Source organism: Girardinichthys multiradiatus, chromosome 1 (assembly GCF_021462225.1).
Source record: "Girardinichthys multiradiatus isolate DD_20200921_A chromosome 1, DD_fGirMul_XY1, whole genome shotgun sequence".
Taxonomy (NCBI): domain Eukaryota; kingdom Metazoa; phylum Chordata; class Actinopteri; order Cyprinodontiformes; family Goodeidae; genus Girardinichthys; species Girardinichthys multiradiatus.
The window spans coordinates 19,156,365-19,178,518 of NC_061794.1; the positions used below are offsets into that span (position 1 = coordinate 19,156,365).

The following is a 22,154-nucleotide window of genomic DNA, read 5'->3' on the forward strand; positions in this document are numbered from 1 at the left end:
GAATCATCGGACTCAAAATAGACATGATGTTGTTTTTTTTTTTACTAAAGATTTAATCTCAAGCCATCTTATATAGAAAAACTACAGGTATAACTGACTTTGAGAAATGTACGTTGACAATTACCCTGAGATCTGCATATATCATTTTATGCGTGGCCCTTTGTGTGCATAGATGAGTATCCTCTGGACAAGTCTACCCTGCAGAGAACATAATCATGGTCCTGTCGTCTTCAGGTTAAAGGCTCTCCGCTGGTTCTTTTGGCACTAATGTGGTGCCAAACTATAGGGGTTGCATTGCCTCAGCTACCTCTCCACGCATTACAGTAGAAAAAATTCCATTCCCCATTAAAAGCCACCAGCGGGCTATCATGTGGGCCTACATGCGATGGCATAAATGAGTCACTTAATGATAGCCATACTGCAGGGAAGCAGTACTCAGACAAAGAAAAACTGATTGGATACTGATTTAGTGTGAGGGTCATAAGAATATAAATCAGTGTATCATATCTGAAGCTTATCATGTGGACAATGGGCGATAGACGGGAAACACACTGCACAGGTTGCCAGTCAATCACATAGACACAGAAAAGCCTTCACACTCAAATTCACACCCACGCCATTTGGAGTCACCAATTAACCTCACATGCTTGTCTTAGGGCTGGTGGAAGAAGCCAGAAAGTGTTGCACTGACTTCTTGTTCATTCCAAATGATTGACTGACTGATGTTATTTTAATGGTAAAAAACAAACAAAAACAAAAAAACACCCATTGATCATAAGATCCTTGAGGACTACAACATCCTTGAGGAAAGAACTCAATTCCCCTGGCTACCAAAGCAAGGTCAAGAGCACACACAACAGGTTCAGGTTCTTTTTGGAGTTTGGGTCCATAAGGCTTGTAAGGAGCATGATTAATGACAAACCTGTGCTATTATTAGGGATCATTTGCTGCGCTACTCACCTCTTCATTGTGGTCTTTTACTCTTTGCTATAGTATTGCTGAGAATTTGTTGATTTCATTTAAAGTATAGCCTTTTAAAATTACTGAATAGGATTTCTGCCTTATTTACCCAGTTCATTCTTTGCGTTGCTTTTGTTGTATACCTCATGACATCTTGTAACCTAAAGAAATACCATACACACAACATGATTAGTGGTTTTACTAAGATGTAAGAAATAGAAAACAAATGAGATCTAGTACTCATCTCCACAGATCTTTAGATAAATGCCTCTTAGCCTTAAATTACTTTTTCTAAATATCCTATTACCATTATTACAGACTTTTTGAAACAGTAATGCAAGAGGATCTTCTGGGTTTGTTGTCTTATGCCATTAAAAAAATGTTATTCACTCACACTGCATGATTGTTTACAGGATGATGTTAAATTATTGATTGCATTTTCACTGTTTTACATGTTTGAAGTTGGATAAATTAACAGAAAGGTCCGAGAACGTCACCAACCATGGCCTTAAAATTCAGTATGGCTACCATTCATTTGAAACAATTATGGTTAAAGGTACTTTTAACCTGACTAATGAGCCTCAATGGAACACATACTAATTTATCAAATATGACTCTATACAATATCCTTAACTGAACAAATTGCTACAGGGTCTGAAAGTACAAAATGCAGAGGAATACATTGCTATTAGATTGTATTGCTAATAGCAGTTAGCCAGATCATTGAACACATCAGCTGGCAAATCTCCCTGGTTTTCATACTTGGAAATGAAACAAACTTTGTTTTAATAAGATTCTCAATTTTAATTTTGGACTACAGAGATATATGTAACACAGTCAGCATCGATTGTTCCTGGTTTACAATTTTCTTCTACATCGCACTTATTTTGCTTTACTCACCCTTCAAATAACTGACACCAAAATGTTTTCAGAATAACACTTACCAGAACCCAAGTTCCACTGGTGGTACTTGTATGAAAGTTACAGAACCATAGCTTTAAAATAATCATTGTTTAAACCCTTCATGAAAACTTTCTCAATGAATGTTTGTACCCTGCTGTTTTGGGGTGGGAAGACAGGATGAGCGTGTCTTAGCCATCGAGATGAGAAGAGGGTAAGTAAGCGATGTGGGGGAACCCAGAGGGTGAGTGGTGATCTGAAAACTGACACCCTGCTACCTTCCCTGACCTCCCTGTTGGGCCACTCTGTTACCTGGACAAGATGGGAGGTATTAAGTGGCCCGCTGTCCCGCTAGGTTGAGTTGCTGATCCGTTAGCCAGGGAGGAAAACCAACCCCAACTCCCATCTTCACTTCACTGGGAGCATTTGTTTTGATTTTTGTCCTCTCTTTCTCACAGACAAACTTGAGATGCCCAATTTATCTGGGATAGAATGAGGGGAAATAGGGCGCCTTGCCTCTTAAACACTAGAACTTTAAGTCGGCAATGGTTTGGGGGCTCTCTCTGCTGAAGTCTTCCTTGATAACACAATGCTGAAATATTTAAAATTACTGATTAATCAAGGTATTGCATTAGTGATCGACAATAAACTGTTATTATGTTTTACTACAATCATCAATATAAGTAACTTGAAGTAAAGATTTTTTTATGCTGATGTTTATTACATTTTATTCTGCAGGAAACAAAATATTTTCTATTAATACTCTTACGGAAATCTTCAGGTTTCTTGTATGGAGTCAATAATGTGTGCAGGTGCCCACCCACATCTTCAAGCTAAGCACAACAAGGACTGGTGAGAGAACAGGAGGAACAATTTGCTCATTCTCAACCAAGACATGGGGGCTTTAGACGAAGAAAAAAAAGACACCCAATATCCAAAATCCCTCTCTCAGGGCCATCATGTGAAGAATTCCCCCTCCTCTCCTCCAACTATACCCTTTCACCCACCCTTTCCTCCTCTCTTCTTTGCTTTTTTAATCAAGCCGTCTGAGGTTGTCAGGTCTTTTGAGACGAGGACTCCCAACCATGTGAAAAGTTAATCCCTTGTGGGCCTTCTTCTCTGTGGCGCTCATCTCCCTGGGAACACTGGTGGTGGCTTTCAGGCAGGTGGCAGTGGGTGATGGGGGGAGGAAAAAGGGAAGAGGCATACATGGAGGGATAGAAAGTGAGTTGCATTCTGGGCTACACCTTGACCAGCAGATCAAGAAGGAGAAAGGTATGGATTGTCTCCAGTCCTCAATCACTAACACTAAACCCCACACCTGTGCTGGTGGCCCTGTCTCTGCCAACAGCACACCCTCAGTGTATCTACCACAGTAACTGGACCGTACACAGTTCCTTTTTCCCTTCTCCTTCACAGCTCTGCCTATCTCCGCACTCCGTTACAATCCTCAGCTTCAAGACCTTTCAATGACCCTCCTTACCTCAGAGACAGACAGTGGGAACAGAGAGCAGGGAGGATTTGCAATGTGAAGAGCAAGTAGAGTGACTCCTGAATGATGACAGTGTTTCACAATGAAGAGTGTACTTTTGCGGCATTGTGCCCAAAACCTCTTTGCTGCAAAACTGACCCCACCCCCAAGCCACTCAGCTTTAACCGTTATGCTTTTGTCATTTTGCTGTGGGTTACAGCAAAAATCTCCACAGTATCCTCTTTGGCATCCTGTCCAAACATGGAGGACACAATAAATAACAAATGATATAAGACAAGAGGTTCAGGGATTAATTTGAAGCAATTCTCCTAATCAGCTGTTTCAGAGACATCAGCAAGCACAAGTAGAGACAAACTTAAACATTTGCATCAATACATTGTTCTTTTTGAACCAAACAATGCAAGATGAACAGAGAATATGGTTCCCCCAAGCCTTCCTTGGCAGTCTGAAGGAGACGGAATAATGCCCCCTTGAATACTTTGTTTGCAGTGCACTTTTTCCCTCTCTGCCTCCCTCTTAAAGCAAAGTGCCATTGGAAATATAGACAAGCTTGGTCAGCCATCTTAATCCCTCTCTCTTGTCCATCTAGCGCCCACCCAATCCACCCTGACCCCACACACTCTCAGTCTTTCACACACATGCACTCGTTTCCCTTCTTCCTCTCATTGGATAGGCTCAGAGCCTCACCACCCAAAGAAAAGAGCTTGAGGCAGAGAGAATCTTAGTTGGAGGGGGTGTACACGGTGAGATTTGGGAGTTTGTAAAGGTCAGCGTGGACTTTGTTCAATCTGAGGATTTATCTCAGCAACAGCAGGGCTGGACAATGGGGCCACTCGCCGTGCAACAGAAACCCAAGCTGCGGCAGCTAAATTACTTCACTGATAAGACCAAATTAGAAGCGCTGGGACCCCGGAGGCCAGGAAAAGAGGAGGACAGAGCAAAAAAGAAAGGAAGGAGAGCAGAAAAAGAGGGAGAGACCACATAAGGTTGAGTGAGGGGGTTAAAAAATCAATGACTAACAAAAGAAAAGATTTAAGTGTGTGATCTTGGTCGAATTAAAGCTCATGTTGTGTATTTTGTCACGGAGGCACATAAAGGCTCACCGATGAACACTTGACAGTACATGGCATTTAAAAAGAGTCTGTTAAAAGGTAAAAGGGTGACAGCATTTTAAAACTGTTGTGTGTAAAGAAAAAACACATAGAGCTTGTTATAGAGCATAGTTATTTTAATACTTTCAAGAACAAATTTGTAGGAGAAACAAACAAAACAGAGTCACAAATTGAATGTAATATTATTTATTTATTTATTTTGCAAGGTCCTAAACTGCTTCATTCATATGAGAGCAATACATATTATTTAATAATAATAATAATGATAATAATAATAATACATTATCATATTGATTATTTTATTGTAATTCTGAATTGCCCTATGTGATGGAGATTAGGGGCTCCATCCCTATAATTGATTATTGATGTTATTTATTGATACTATTTATTGATATTATATTTATGTATGGAATAAATGTGTTTGTTTAGTTCATTTCATTTATAGTGATGTTTAGTTAAAACATTCTTTCAGGCAGAGGGACTGGTCATCTTTCTGTGACAAGGGGAATGTGGGGAAATGTCACGTTAATTGTTGAGTCTCACGACAGGTGTGTCTCCTGGGTGGAGTGGAGCATACCATTATCAACAAGGAAGAGAAATGCTCTGCAGAGTTAGGTTAAGTTAAATTTAGATTGATTGTAGATTAGTTTAAGTCTAATGATTTGCATGTATGTAATGTGTATTAATATTATTTATTGTTTGTGTTCGGTGGGGTGAATTATTGTGGTGTATTTATTCTTGTTTTATTTTGTCACCCCTTCAACTGGTATGAGTTGGAACTACCTTAAGGTAGAAAGCCAGCTTCTGTAATCGCTACAGGTGTGTAGAAAATGTGATCGGCACTTTCATTAAACGCCATCTCAAACTGCATCCTGGGCCTCGTCTCTTTCCTTGCACGAAAAGCGAACCGCCGGTCATGGTGACACCCTAAGATGTCATTGTGTACAGAAACAGACAGAAGGAGGGAAAATCGACAATGTGATGGAAAAGTAATACACAGAACAGACTCACTTCTGTTCCCAACAGAGACTCCACAGGATAGGAATATGAAAAGTTGCAAAAAATATTGACATGTTTTTCTTGAGTACCTTGTCAGGCATTGTGTTTCAAAGTGAACGTGAAACACCACACAAGTCCTTTGTGTACTTCCTGATGTGCAATTGCATGTTTTCATATTGCTGCAAGTCTTTAAAAGCACTTTGCAGCATTGTGACCTCTTGGCCAGCAGAGGGGAGCACGCTTTGTTCCAAGAATAGCTCAGACTCCATAAAATGGCATCAAACAAAGCATCATATAAATGGTTAATAATGAACAAGGTTTATAGTTTTTAAATAGGTTTAATATTTATTACTTTAGATTAGGTAAATAGTTACTATATCTCATTACAGAAGTGGTGAAAACGGAATCAGTTCAGAGATGCAGATACAGAATTGTGATTCACTGTTGCAGTCATTTGGAAGATTTGCCCAGGTGAAGTGGATTCCACCAACTTCTGCTTTCTGCACTACACTTTGCAGAGTTTGACACAACTGCAAACATGACAGGAATGCTCGTCTACCTAAACAGACAGGACAGGGGCCTGTCTTTTTAGGTGAGCTGTAGAGGTTAATTGCAATTATTTGACCCACTAACCTGGAGAGGTTCATTATACCTCTGCAAGAGCTACAGAGATCTACAACTGAGGTGGAAGGAAGTGACATTTGCACTTTGCTTCAAGTCATCTCTGGGATACACCTTGTATAAGGTACTCTGATCAGAGGAGACCAAAACTGACCTTTTCGGCCTTCATATAAAACACTGTGCGGTGGAAAACTAACTATGCATGTCACCCTGAAACACCATCCACACAGTGAAACATGATGATGACAGCATCATACTGTGTGGATGCTTTTCTCCAGGAGGGACAGGGAAGCTGTTCATAGCTCATGGTAAGATGAATGAAGCTATAATTGCAGGTAAAAAGCTGGTTGAAACATACCTAAAAACCTAACAGGTTAATCCAAATGAAACCCCACTTTTTAGATTTTAATTTCAAAACATTTTGAAAACCACAAATCTTTTGTCTTCCATTTCACACTTACAATACATTATTTTGGTCTGTTACATAAAAAGTAAATAAAATACATTAAAGTTTGTGGTTTTAAGATGCTAAAATCTGAAACAGTTCAAAGGGTTTTGCAAGGCACTGTACATGTCGGACATTCACACACACACACACACACACACACCTACAATCCATACTGTGTCTAAATCTACCTTGTTCTCTCATGTGGACAAAATGCCAGGTGTTGCCCTCAGTGACAGTGGTGGAGAAAATGAGTGAAAATCACTCAAGCGATTCCGGAGACTTTCCAAAGCAAAGACGTCGCTGGCATGTTTGACACTTCAACAGTTCAACACTGTTTTTAGATCTGATGTCATCATTGTACTTAGGTTCTCACTCTACCTTGTTTTTCTAAATGACCAGTTGGGGAAAAAAAAACATGGGAAAAGTCTCTCACCTGCCTGCCTGTCTCTGTCTTGCGGAGGCTTTGGTGAATGTTACCTAATCAATTACAAGCCTGCATATCTTTAAGCTGAATCCCATCTATATATTTATATATGCACACATGTACGGTATTACTATACTTTCTCAAGGTCTTAAATGGCTGTACGTGCAAAACAACATCAGTACAAGCCCTTCCTCCCATTCTGCAACCACATGCATGTGGAGCCTTCTTTTTCTCTCCCCCATTTCCCTCAGACAAAGACCCACTCTGTGCCAAAGCACAAGTCTTTGCACCTTATAAAATGTAATTAAAAGGCACAGCCATGAGCCTTGCTTTCCTCCTGCTTCACTGCTCACACACTGAGTTCTACAGTATGATGCAGGAATTACAAGAAATGTAGGAAAATAAGAATTTCTACAGCTGAGGTTTTTTGGCCACATTGTGTACCTGATTATGGAAAATGGCAGCCACAGGATCCTACTAAATAGGTCACCACCTCATGGTAAGTCAAGGATAAATTAAGTAGTATAAGGGATTAAGATTTTAAAGGGAGGAGGGTGTAAGAAATTATGCCTGTGCACATGTATTTGGCTAACATAGACATAAAATGGGAAAGATGGAGGAAGGATGCTTCTTAATAAGTTCATAAATCTATGAACCAGTAAAAACAACACTTGACAGATGTCATCATCTTCCACAGCAGCAAAGAGCAATGTCATTGTCTGCTGCTTCCTTAAGGCACTCAATGATGGAACCCTTCATCAGGGCTATGATGAACGATGAGGTTTCACTACATACACACAGGAAGAGTGGGCTCAAGCAAGACTGGACACAAGTTACCTAGGCTTCACCACAGAGGACTGATGGGCTGTCATAAGGCTTTTTTAACTTAATGTTTAAAGTATGTCTGCAGAAGGGAAACCTCATGCTAATAAAGGGTAGCATTGTGGCAGGGATGCGTGAGGAGACTGTGGGGGTGCCATTCGGGTCAAACAAGAGGTTTCATTCAGAATGGTTGGCTAGAGTGGCCGAGGTCTTAAACCAGTGACCAAGCAATAACAGCCCAAATCCCTGGGACAATATTTGTCGAGTTCTACTCCCTTCAAAGATGGATGACTTTACCTCTGTGTGCTTCCTCAAAAGCCCAGACCTTTCATCTGCCCTGCAGATTAATTTATTAACTAATTAACAGATGCTGCTAACGAGTTATGAACAAATGATAAGGCATCAGGGTACTAATCAAACCTGACATTTAATTTGCTGCCCTGCACACTCGTTATCAATTACAATGTTCATTGGAAATACTTGACAATGGTTTTCACAGGAACACAGGAGGCTTGTCTTTAAGGTTAATAAAAAGCGTTGCACTGCTGCGCTGTTACCAGGGGCAACGCCAACCATATGTTTAATATTAGATGGAATCTGTTCCAATGGAGTGCTCCAAAAGCTAGGAAAATTGGATTAAATTGGCTAATGGCATGTTTAAAACCTACATAAAATGAATGTGAATGGAAGATATTACAGCGCCAGGCCCAGGACTTGTGGTGCTATAAACTTTCTCTGGTATTTTTATTCTGTGTGTAAACTTGGGGTTTCTGTCAAAGTCAAATAATGATGACAGAAAGCCACATATTGTTGGTCAATACTGTTATTAGAAACCACAGGTTCAATGTCTCTTTCATTACCATTTGGGACTAGGCAAAATTCCCACAGCAACTGCGTATGTTTAACAAATAGTTTCACATATGGCGCCCTCCATATGTATTGGCAACCCTAGTAAAGATGTGTAACAATTCTTAAAATAAATCCTTCTATTATTGCAGCAGCACAATCACAAGGAATACTTTGGAAAACTCCAATCTTTAATTTGAGTATATTTATTCTGTGGGGAAGAACTTAAATGTAATGAAATGATGGTTTTTACAACAATCACTAGTGCCACTCACATTGGTACCCCTAACAATACCTTAAAAATTAACTTAAAAAAAAATATTTAGAATTATAATTTTTTTAATTTTGAATTTATAAATTGGATTCTGTTCACTCTAAACGTTCTGTAAAAGGAAGTATATCTATTTTAAAAAGTTTTTTTTGGAAATCTCAGAAAAAATCATTACAAAACAAATCAATCATGCTTCTCAAACAATCTTAATTCTTTGTAGAAGCAAATATAAAAATAAATAAACAAATAAAAATGCAAAAGCTCACTTTTTTACAGAAAATACCATTAGATGAACCTGTATCTGCTAATGATAGTTTAATGTAATTACAGTGCTACAGAAAGGATTGTCCACTTATAGATTTTGCATGGGTTTCCCTTTCTTACATATTTTAGATTACTAGATACATTTTATTAGACAAAGATTACCTGAGTAAAAGTATGTACACCAACCTGCTTATGTGTGACAAAGTAATTGGCCCCTAAACCTAATAACTGGTTGTGCTGTATTTGACAGTAACAGCAGCTGGGTATTCTTGTTCTTAATTTTTGGCAGGGTTTCCATCAACAGTTAGTCCAGGCCCTAAAGAAGCCAAGCAGTCCAAGGTTGCTCTTGGAGCAACTTTGAAATGCCACTCCTGAGAAGGTTCAACACTGATCAATTTTTTTTTAATTTGTGGAAGAGGGCTCTTACTGTTGTTTGCTAGAGTCCCCAAAACCTTAGGAATAGTTTGTATTTACTATTTCCACAATGACAAATTGAAATTTCTCTGTTTCTCATCCGTTCTTGAACTTTTATAGATCGGGGCATAATGTGTTGCTTTCTGGGATCTTTTAGGCTACGTTGTGTTGTCGGAAAGGTGCTATTTAAGTTTGTTTTTAGATCTACAGGGTGTCAGCAATCAAGCACCTTGTTGCTAGTGAAACTAAACCTATCTTTCCAATAAATATGGCTAATTACAATAATTTCATGGTAAAATGGTGAATGGAGTAAATTTACATAGCTGTTTTCTAGTTCTACTGAACGCTCAAGGTGCTTTTGACTAGATCCACATTAACCCATTTGTACTAACAAACACCGAAGCAGTTAAGCACAATACACAACTTGGAGTTAAGTACCTTGCCCAGGGACACATCAACATGTTATATGGAGAGGGTGATTTTTTTTTTTTCCATACAGGGCAGGTTGTTTTGAAAAGCTTTTTCTGACATTTAAAAACGGCATTTGGTATTTACTCAAGGTATCCTTGATGATCTGACACATTTAAATATGTAAAAACAGAAAAAAATCTGGGAGAGGGCAAATAGTTCTTTACAGCTTTGTAGGCTGAAGTGGTCATCTAATATACTGTGATTCTTTCTCTATTCAGCTAAACTGGTTTTGAATGGTATTTAGTCCATTTACCATTTACCGTATCATGCTAGAATCATTTCTGTCCTTTTTTTTTCCCATGAACACCTTTCTAAAATGTGACATTACTGCTGTCTACTGGCTAGCCCAAAGTCAGCTTGGTATTAGTCACCTTAAGGGTCAAACTTTAAGAAAAATAACACCTTTTGTGAGGGCAAACAGATCACACACGATGCAAGCGGAATATTTGAATGGCCTGTGTGAATATCTTGCAGCATAGGAACTTGGCCATCTGCCCTCCTCAGTCAGAACACAAAAGCTGAACAAACACTTCAGGACGCATGAGGTGGGTCAGGACAGATACGTGTTAGGGTGTGCCAGGGCTTCTTCACTCAAATGCATAAAAACCTGAGCCCAGCTCAGTCATTAAGACATGAACAAAGGCAACAGGCACTGTTTGAAAAGAGAGCTGTCAAGGCAGAGATTTAGTGTCTAACAGAGAGTAAAGGAGATAAATCATGCCATGTCTGGATGGGTATCTGTCACGTAGAAACATGGCGACATAAGAGTGCCCGCTAGACGTCTTGGCCTATCATTAAGTCAACAACTGGGCAAATAGAAAAGCTAGCATTCTTTTCCACTCTTTCCACACATCACAGAATGAATGATACTGATATGGAAAATCACCACACAAAAAGTAAACAGAGAAGGAATAAGGGGACAGTGTGAAAGAGGTTCGCCTGGAAACAAAGTCATCCCAAGGTGTTCAAGTGCATACTGCAGGGCTGACGTGGATGCTATGATACATATTTCCTGGTGACCTATGGTGACCTTGTCCAAACGATCTATATCAGTGGACATCTCTAAATAAAGCTCTATGATATGCCATTGTTCTTGCCAAACTAACACAATACCCTTAAGGCATGTTACTATGGACATAAATGGAAAAATGCCACAATTATAGGATAGGTAGTCAAAAGTTTAACATTTGTTTACAACAGCCAAGCAAGTGACTTTATCTTCCACAGTTGGCAAAACCAAATGTGTGACCTTCATTGAAATAATTGGTGAGACAAAAAGCAATCACAGTGATGAAGTCAGAGAATGGTAAAGCTGATAGATGTTGGAGATGTTTCAAAAGCTATGATTCAGAAATACAAAGAAACGTCCAGCTGTCACCACGCAGGTATAAATACAATCAGGTACACATCAAGAAAACCTGTCCAAACTGTTGATTTCCTTGATACAATGTACATAATTTTATTTACATTTTTTACCCTTATATCTGAAGGAATGTACCTAAGCTGTTCTTATTCCTTGTACCACATCTACCAGACATCCACATATATCTTCCTCCAACATGGATTACTATGTAAATACCCAAGGAACACCACATCAGTGAATCTACTGAGGTAGTCAGTGAAGAGCACAATATCTCAAGCCACTGTACAGTGTCATGCCTCTATCAATAGACAAGTCAGGTCAATCTACCAGCCAGATAATAGCAGCAGTCACTCTTATGCTTAAATCCCTTTGCTGTGCTCTGTGTTGGTTGTGTCTCTCCCGGCCTGCTCAGGCCTTCCTATCTGCAGGGGTAAGCAGTCCTACACACACAGCTAGAAAGAGACAGAGAAACACAAACATACACACACTGAAGACTGGGGGCCTGGCGTTCTATCATGTTGTGCTAAAGGGGGGGCATAATGGTTTTTAAATGGATGACTCAGTGCAAGCCCAGAGAGGGCGTCTGAAACAGAAGAGAATGGCCATAGCCTGCAGCAAAGCAGCTCCCAGATTGAGCTGTCCGTCTTGCTAAAATGAGCCTGAGTTAACACCTAGGCCAGTTCCCTAAGCCGTGGGACAGACAATAGTCGACTTCCTCTCTGCCTTTCTCCTTTCTCTGTCACTTATACTCTTTTACGCTCTCTTTGTATTATTCAGTGTTTCTCTTCACCAGTCTGTACTTCAACCCAGGTTTCCAGAAAGGAACCAACATATTGTTCAGCTTCTTGGATTCATCCAGAGTGCTTAAAAAAGCAATATGGGTTACTGCAAACATGTACTGTAAGTGGTTTATATAAACTATAACCTATCTCTTTGAGTCACCGGCCACCTTATTTGTTGCTCATTGCTGGTACTGTGTTGGACCCCATTTTGCCTTCAGATATGCCTCAATTATCTGTGGCATAGATTTAACAACAATCCCTTCCATGATGCAAATACCCCTTTCCACCAAATGCCAAATGTCCTATATTAGAGTGTATTTTCAACATCAACATCAGCAATGTCCAGGTGGGCTGTGTTTAAACATTGCTCAGTTGGTACTTAGGGATTCAAAGTGCGCCAAGAAAGTATTCGCCACAACATTACAACACCATGATCAGCCTGATCAGTTTGGATCCATGCTTTCATGCTGTTTATGGCACATTCTGAGCCTACCATCTGAATGTCATAATATACATAGGGACTTTTTCCAGTGTGCTAGTGTCCAATTTTAGCCAGTCTGTGTAAACGGTAAACTGAGTTTCCTGTTCTTAGCTGACAGGAGTGGCACTGAGTGTGCTATCCTGCTGCTGTAGCCCATCTGCTTCAAGATTCGTATTATGCATATCTTGGTTATACCAAGTGGTTTTTTGCCTTTCAATCAATTCAACCCAGTCTGCCCATTCTTTTCTGACATGAACAGGGCATTTCCATCCACAAGTCTGCCGCTCACTGGATCATTTCTCTTTTTTCGGACCATTTTCTGAAAATTCAGGAGATGGTTGTGTCAAAATCCAAGCAAATAAGCAGTTACTGAACTACTCCATACTATGTTCAGTCACTTAAATCCCCTTTATTTCCAATTCTGACACAGGAATGACGATTAACTTTGAACTTCAGCTAGTCTTCACAAGATCTAGATACCTAAATGCATGCTGTACCTCTCATGTGATTGGATAATTTGCTCTTTGTGTTAGCAGGAAATATAACATGTTTAGTTGACAAAGTGTCCTGTGAATGTAATCAATGTCAGGTTATTCAACATAATCCAGTTAGAAAATCATCAGTTAGAAATCAAAGCTACTTAAAGGTAAAACATTTGGAAGGAACATGTTTTCATTTAATTTAAGTACTTATACTAATTATCACATGGAAGCTAATCGCTTTATATCATCTTTTCATCTTCTGTTTTGCTCTCACCTTGCACTTCATTCTCTACTTAACCAGAATTCACAAGTCGCCCCTCGTTTGTCTATTTATCTAAGCCTAGAAGCAATAGATGAGTAGAGGAGCTGATGGTGAAAGGGAAGAGAAAAGGGGTTTAAGGGACTCCTGAGGGAGTCTCTTGATGACTATCAACAGGCTCACTGTTATGACTGTCTGTGATAAGAGTCTGGGAGAAGAGAGCCTCTAAAGGTTTCCAGCCCCAAACCAGACAGGACATTTAAAGAAATAGAATCTTAGCCAGGGTCAGTCCTCCTATGATGATTTACAAAGGAAAACACACATAAATTCCTTTTTACTGATAGGCTTGAAAGGAAAGACCAAATGCATAACACTGAAAGAAAAAAAAAAATCACCCCTAATGTATGTTTGTATTAATCTCAAAAGAATATATACACAAACTTTTATAAGAGCCCTTAAAATCTGCAAACATCAGTAGCCAAATTTTTGGAATCTTTGGACATTCAAATGCTTTTCTCATTGGCTTATGATACTAAGGGTGAAAAACACACAACTGTATTTTAGATTAGGAATATCCCGATCCAATCCTGGGTATTGGATCGGCGTTCTAAACATGACATTTTTAAATAATCGTTATCAACAGGCCCGTAAGAACAGCTCAAGTTTATATGTTATTATGTCAGCCATACTCCCAGTGAGTCATGCAGCCATGCTTTGTGTGGCCCACTTCTGACAATCATCTATTTTCTTCTGTACAGCTCGTAATACTGCCCCATAACCCATGCACATTATTTGTTTTCTAATCGTAGACCACAGAGAGAAAGATAGAAGCTGCAGCAGCTTCCTGTCTGTCTGTGTCGTATGATCTCCTGTGAACAGACAGCTCTCTGTGAAGAAGAGGGAACTGTGCGTATCACAACTTAAACACAAGTCATTTTTACGACTTTAAAGACAAACTGAAAACTTTATGAAACAGGAGAACAACTTTTTCTATAGGTTCTGTCTGCACATAAATAGCTGAATGCACAAGGAAACTTTAAGAGCTGAACTGTCACCAAGTTCAATCAAAGCACAGTAATGATGCTAACATATTTACTGAGTCAGAAGAATCCTCAGAAGTAAAAGATACAGCTATTTGCAATTTAGATGATATGTTGGTAGAACATTGCAGCATCCGTTTACCCTGTGATAAAGCAGCATATTGAGAATGTGTAGTCCAAAAGCGAGTTGATTCAAGAGGAACCAACAGAAGATACTGCAGCACACTGAAAGTCTTTGGTGTCTAAGTCAAAGTAATACTAGTTCAATGTTGTGGGTTATATTTCTGCCATCTAAAACTGCTGAGTTTTCAAGCATGTATATGGGTTTGGTTTTATGAACCTTAACAAGGTCTCAGACTCCACGCATATTCCCGAATTCCTGAAGAACTAGATGTTTAAGGTCCAGGTTTGAATAAATTTCTCCCTTTTTTTGAAATATGTACGTTTTTATGCCCACATTCATGTATTGTTGGATCTTCGAAGCTCAAGGTGGCCTTTTCCTGCAAGCCAAAGAGTTAGAGTGGAGCTGATGAATATGCATTAGTCGGATGTCTGGAGAGAGATGGAAAGGAGAAAGAAAACTGAGAGAAAACATGAGAGCTACAGAGAGGGTGAAGCTTTTGGAAGAAAGCCCTGTGCAAACCCAAATGGCTAACCATGATGTGAACTTTAAAAAGCAAAATGTTGCACCTGGCATGCTGCCACTTAGCGTGTGCCTGTGTACTTTAATTGCCTGCATACCGCTACAACTGGTGGGAAGAAAAGAGTGTAAAAAGGGGAAGAAAGTTATTGGAACTGAAACTATGAAAATCACCCTCTTTGGTTTTCTTTAACCCTGTCAACTAGAGATTTGTGAAAATTGTTTAAAACTATAATACTATTATGACCTGTAAAGGGAAATAAATCCTAGTTTCACTTTAAGTTAAATTTCACAGATATACTGAAGTAGTAATGTTAAAGGATTTATAAGCATATGTTATTTAGAGTAAATGTGTGCCATTCCGTATTATAATTTAATCTACATTAATTGCACCCTTCACATCTACTGGCACGTTGTATAGATGAACCAAAATCTTAAAATATATAAAAGTTCACCTTCAATTTGAGTGCATTTATTTAGTGGGGAAAAATCCAAAGCTCAGAAATGTATATTTTACATGAAATCACAATTCTAGCACATCACTTAGTCTTCTTGTTTAACATTTAACAATGTTGTAACACAGATAAAAAGGGATTTCTCTTATGTGCTCTCTTTCAATTTAGGTCTAAGGAATGAAATCTGCCATGGATAAAGGATGATTTTTGTCCCCGGCTAAATGTTTTTGCGTTAATTTGGCCATGTATTTTGGATCATTATTGTGTTAAAAGATCTATATTCAGTTTTGTTAGCAGCGCCAACCAGATTTTTAATTCAAATGTTCTGGTATTTTAAGGAGGAAAAGGCCAGAACACGTGCCTGGTTCTGCTAGGTGTTTTATGATCCCATAGACTAACAAGCTATTTTTTCTTCCAGGAGCTTTTGGAAGAAAAACGGGCCAACATCATCACAGATTTACCATGCTTAACCTTTTCCCACATATTTATCTTTGTTTTACATCAAGCCAACCTTGAGTGTTTATTCACAATAAACTCAATCTTATTCTCACCTGATCGAAAAACACAGTTCCAGTTAAGTCTCAGTAATGTTTAGAAAACTTCACGTTTTTGTTTTTGATGGTAGGACATAAAATGCCTTATCCCATTACTCCTTAACAACCATTCAGGTTGTTGGCAGCATTTAATGGATGGCTGCTTTGACTTTGACTTGTTGAGCCTATCTCTTTGTTGAAGTTCTCTAACAGTGATCTTACCATCCTGCTCATCGTACATGGAGGGGAGATAAATATATTATCACAATTATTCACTTTCTTAGCCTTTTCCAGACTATTCAGATCAAGATAAAATTTGGGTGTGAGGTAAGGCAACTGCAATAAGAGAGGACGTTATTTTCAAAGCATTCATGTCAATGGTGCTGAATGATATGTTGTTCATTAGCCTAATATTTAGTGTACATTTTTAACATTTTGAAGGTCAATGGAAAATTAGGAAAACATTTATTAGACAATGTATGCATCTCATCAAAACTGTCAGTTGTAAATTAGCTGTCTTATTCTGGCGCATCAGTTGCTATCACGAACTGTGATCAGCCCATCTAAGTCTGAGTTCCTTGTTACTCGCCAAGGTAATATAAGACTATGTAAGACTATGGCCTCCTAAAAGTGAACAGAGATGGAGTCGGTAAAAATGAAAAGCAGACCAGTAGATTTCATCTCTAATTAGGCTCATGGGAAAGAGGGACAGAGACCAGGAGTTCTTTCTCGCCCCCATTGAGCTTATTGAAGCAACTTCAATATCCTCTAATGTCATGTTGAAATGAAAATTAATAGTTCAATATGCTGCCACCGCACTGGACCACGCTTCTTCCATTTCCATATCAGATGGCGTGACCAAATGAGCGCGCTTGCTTCAGACCGACACCCATAAAAGCTGATACCTTCACTAATCAGCCAGATTTTTCCATCTGACATCGCATTGCTGCTGCAGATGACTGTATTATGTGTATGTAGACGTGTGGGAGTGTCTTTGTGCGTGGGGACCAAAGATGAGGTCAGATAATAAAGGGAATGCAAATGGAATGATCATCGAGCTTCTATACTCATGATAAGATGTATGCTGTTGAGAACCAAGAGTGATGGCTGAAAATGTGAATAGAGAGCTGCTTGCATATTCAACAAAAATCTTCAGTGCGGCTTCATTTAATTTCTCTCTGTATTTGTTCCACAGCATACATGTATGGCAAAAACAGCAATGCAAAAAAGTGAACAGAAATAAACAATAAACATTAAATCCTACATTGACTCCTACCTCCCATCCAAAGGAGTTGTCTTTGCCTGTGGACCCATGATGCTTTGAGCTGTGCAGGCCAAACCTCTCACCAGCACATATGCGAGTCTTAGCCCATATGCCTAGGCCAGCGCCAGGCACAGAAGACTCTCGCAGCTCCAGCTCACCGGGAATGGGAATGTCATCAGGAATGTAGACGGGCGCCTCGTAGGGCGAGCCCTCCTTGGGTGTGGTGAAGTCCTGGTCATTGCTGCTGCTGCTGTTGTTGTGGAGGTGGTGCGACTTGTAAATGTGGGGGTGCAGCAGGTGATGGTGGTGGTTGTTTTGATGGGAAGGAGTTGGTGAGGGCAGAGGAGTCATGTTGATAATGGCGTCTTCTGCGTCTTCTTCTGGGCTGTCAGCGCTGCCAGTTGCTAAACCCTGGAGGTCAGCTTCTGTGTCAAACATGCTGTCAACTGGCTCACTGTCATCTAGGTGAAAAAGAGAGAAAACATGTGAAGGTAATGGTTATTCAGAGAGTTCATGCTATTAAAAACTGAAACCGCAAAACAGTAGATTTAAATCCGAGCTAAGTGGGATTCATCATTTAATACAGAACAGCAAGAACATTTTAAAGTTTGTTTTATCAAAAATTGCCAGCAGTCAAAATGAAGACCTGTCCTGGCTATTACTTTATGGGAACAGATCTCCATTTTATCATAGCCACCGTGTCCCGCCAGAACTCATCTTACACATATAAATCTATCTATCACTGACTTGGTTAGTCTCCTCACCTATTATTATTGTCACAGCCAAGAACTGACAACATGATTGTGCCTGCAGCCAAGTGGAAATGATGACGAGTATTATGTGCGCATGGATACACTTAACTTTTGGCTTTAAGTTCTAGTCCTGTTTCCTTGGCCTGTTATTAAGGAAATTACTGTGGACAGTGAAAGTTTGTAAATGTGTTGAAGCAAAGGCATTTAGGTGAGTGATATGTGGCATCTGGCACACAGTTGCATTCTATTAACCTTGTATGAATATTAAAGCTGAAATTTTTCTGGGGTTTTTGTTCTTAAACCGTACCAACATGATAGCTTCTTAAAGGCCTTGACTAGAAGAGGAGATAATTTTACAGGACCAAAAGAAGACAATCATCGAACACAGATCTCTTTGGTTTCTATCCTAAAGAAAGTACTTCTGGCTAAGTGCGTCTGTGTTTAGCTGTTTCCTGTACAGAACAATTGATAGAGCTAATACTGCCATGAACACTGTGTATGCTCTTCAAAGTATTTCCCCTAAAAATGCTCCAGATCCAGTGACTTTGTGATTAGCTGTGTCTCTGCCATCATTTACTATGAGTATTCTCTATATGTTTTTCTTTTTCATTGAAAGTTCCCCTAACTCAATGCTTCTGTGCTTATAGCTATGTCTATTTAGAGGTCTGAAATAGGACCATTTTCTGATATTAACACAATGTACTTTTATATTTTCTTTCCCATGGAAAGTAATCCAGGCCACGAGATTCTATGTGTGTCTTCATTGGATGAAGATATTGACAGACATGTTTCTGTCATTAACTGTGTACTATTTTAGTTTTTCTTTCCTAGAAAACGTACTCGTAGCCCAGTGAATCTGTGTTTGTGGTGTCTCCTTCCTGGATGGAGTCATTCACAAAACTGTTACAGATATCAATGCTGTGTTCTCTCTTCGTTTTTTTCTAGTGAAGGAACTCCTGACTCAGTGATTCTGTGTTGAGCAGTGTCTCATCACTGGACAATGCCATTAACAGCTTGCATTACATGATTAAGTGAATCTGACTGTCTTGCAGTATATTTAACTGGACAGTATGTAATTAGATCTGAATCTGATGTATGTATTTTTCTCACCACCACAAATGTAGAGATTTTCTTTGATTCCAAACATTTCCATGCTTATGTGCTTGTGTGAGCATATAGACATGTTTCTTTGGTCCTCTCTAGACATATAGTGGTATGTTTAGTTAAACGATCACTAGACATTTGCTATCTCAACACATGGTCTGCAAATCCGCAAACAAACTAGCCCAATACTTGCAGCAGGAAGAGTTCTCTAACCTTTTAGATGTACAATTGGAAACTCTGGTGCTGTTCAGATTTTAACTGTAGCAAAATTAAGTCTTTAAAATATTAATAAACTATATTTTTTAAATGTTGGAAGAAGAAAGAGCATTTAAAGAAAGTTGAGTGAGTTAGTTAGGATTACTTATCCATGACAAAGGAAAGCACAGTTTGTTCTTTGACATATAGGAGAGTTTCCTGCTTCATGTTAACAGTTAAAGTATTAAATTGACATTTTAGTTTCAAATGTGAAATGTTCAACTTTGGAAGCATGCATTTTGGCTCTTCAGCACCTGGCAAACATGCAGCAAGTCTACATAAAAACTGGGAACCTTATCATATAAATCTGAGGCTGTTAAAGCCAACCGTTTATGACTGATTCTGCGTCACCCAGCAATTTTGAATGGAAAAGAAACACAGTTTTGTTAATGATCACCACCACAGAGGGGTTCAGAGGGGGCAGGCAACTAAGCACTGGAACATGCGAGCCAGCAGTAGCTTCCACACTTTACCCAGATCAATTAAAGTTTTATAACTCAGCCCTATCTGCTGCTCTCCCTTTACACAATCAAAAGTGTTCTCAGGCTGTTAAACACTTCTTTCACTCACCCTCTCTCTCTCTCCCCACTTCATTCCCAAAACTCTCACTGGCACTTGACCCATTGAGAGCAATTTTGACAAGCACAGAGAAAGCCTTAGGAAATCTATTAAATACCATTTGGCTTTTAGGGTCCTTTGCACAAAAATGCACAGATTGCTACAACAAAATTGCAACAAGTAGAATGAAAAAAGTGGCCTTAGTTTATCTTGAGTGTATCTTTTGTAAGATGTATCTTTGTAAGACCTAGAGTAGTAAAAGAAGAAGATAATAATAATTAAACTTTTAGGTGTAATTTTTCAAATTTTTGATATTGACAGGTTTTAGATTATTTATTAGTCTCTGTTCTCTACTTTTACACACAGAAGATAGAAGTAAATAAAAAAGAAAGCAGCGTCATGATTCAAGTGTCCAGAAAAAAAAGACAGAGACAAAAAGGTAAAGAAAGTAACCAGTGATGACAGAACTGCTTTTAAAAAGCTGTGTGTTATTTCTGAGTCTCCAAAGACCCAGAAAGAGATGTGAGGTTCACCTCCCTGTGGGTTTTTTAAAAAACACCCAGGGCAGATAGTGCCTTCCTCTCCCTGGCTTCTCATGTTGTTCTTTCTCTTGCCGTTACTCTGGCCCATATCCTTCTTTTTTACGGGGAGCTATTTATCCTGATTACATCAGGGGTCAATCATTAATTCGCACCTTGGGGGTCCCTGTGCTGGCTGTGGCTACAATAGTCTGCTTGTTTGAGCGACTGTTATTCCAGTGGAAAACTACTCCGCTCTGCCTGAGAGGCAGGCCCAGGCCACATAAAGGCATCCCATTTATTTGATAAATTGTAAATGCGTGCCATAAGAGCCGCTCTTTGCTTTGTTGCATCACTTGCAATAACCAAGATCTTGGGGCACGTACGAATGCAGATGCTGGTCGTTACACAAACACACATCTGTTTGCAACTGAGGGAGCTGTTACCGTACTCTGAACACATGGGCAACGATCAGATGGTGTTAATGATAAAGATTATATCTTATAACTACTGTATGTCTCAGGGAGACAGGATAGGACATAATGTGATATTTAGAGACAACAATGTAAAAATGTTTTTTAAGAATATGCAAACAACTAAATAAATTCCTTCTTTCATCATTTTTTTTTCAATAACCTGCATTTAAAAAAGAAATCATATGCAGATCACAATGTAATCATCGTTGCCATGGCAAAATAACTTGACCTAGCACTGGAAATAAGCAGTTTAATCGAAGGTCTTACAACAGGAGAATTATTATGTGGTTGTGTTTAATCAGAGCATTCTAGACTTAAACGCTGAAAGATAAAATCTGGAGTCATTTTCTGCCGTCTGCCTGGACGCACACAAACACATGTGCCTTGTGGTGCACAGACTAAGCTGTATTGTTGCTATTCTCTGTGTGTACAGAAACAACACAAACTGCATGCAAAAAATCTGAGGTAGAAATCTATAAATGATGCATCAAATATGGGCCAAATTAAAGTCTTGCAGAGTAAACATCAATGGAAAATGGCAGAAACAAGGCACAAACAAGGATTCTTTTCAGGTTTTCAGTAAAGAGATGTAGAATAGTCCGTGGGGACCTGCAGAGATCTGCAGCTCAGGTGTGAGATTTTTTTGACACAACTATTAGTCATGCGCTTCATAAATCTGGCCTTTATGTAGGAATGGCAAAAAGAAACCATTCTAAATGAAAGAAATAAGAAGTCACTCAAAGACGTGTAGGGTACACAACAAGCAGAAGCAAGAGGGTTCTATTATATGAAATACTGCAAATAGCATCCGCAATGAAGAAGGTGGTGGCAGCATCATGCTGTATTGCTGCTTTTCTTCAGCAGGGGAAGGGAAGCTGGTAAAAGTTGACAGGAAGATAAACAGAGCAAAAACAGAAAATCTGTGAAGAAAAGCCATTAGAGGCTGTAAAAGGCTTGAGGGAGAGTTTCATCTTCCAACAAGACAACAAGCCTAAACATACCTAGACCTACAAACCTATGGTTTAGATCATGGGTCTCAGACTCCAATCACAGAGGGCCAGCATCATGCAACTTTATTAATTGCCATGCCCAACACACTTAAATCAAATGGCTGAATTGCCTCCTCAGTATTCTGTCAAGTTCTGCAA

General features: G+C 39.2%; 1 protein-coding gene across 4 annotated transcripts in view; it reads right to left on the reverse strand.

Moving 5' to 3' along the window:
• prdm16 (PR domain containing 16) overlaps positions 1–22,154 on the reverse strand; it is a 259,292-nt gene that overhangs the window by 161,781 nt on the left and 75,357 nt on the right. For all 4 annotated transcript variants that reach the window (XM_047376365.1, XM_047376348.1, XM_047376341.1 and 1 more), the window contains exon 2: positions 17,356–17,804. In XM_047376365.1, coding sequence (XP_047232321.1) covers positions 17,356–17,804 — 449 coding nt within the window. The remainder of the gene's footprint in view (positions 1–17,355; positions 17,805–22,154) is intronic.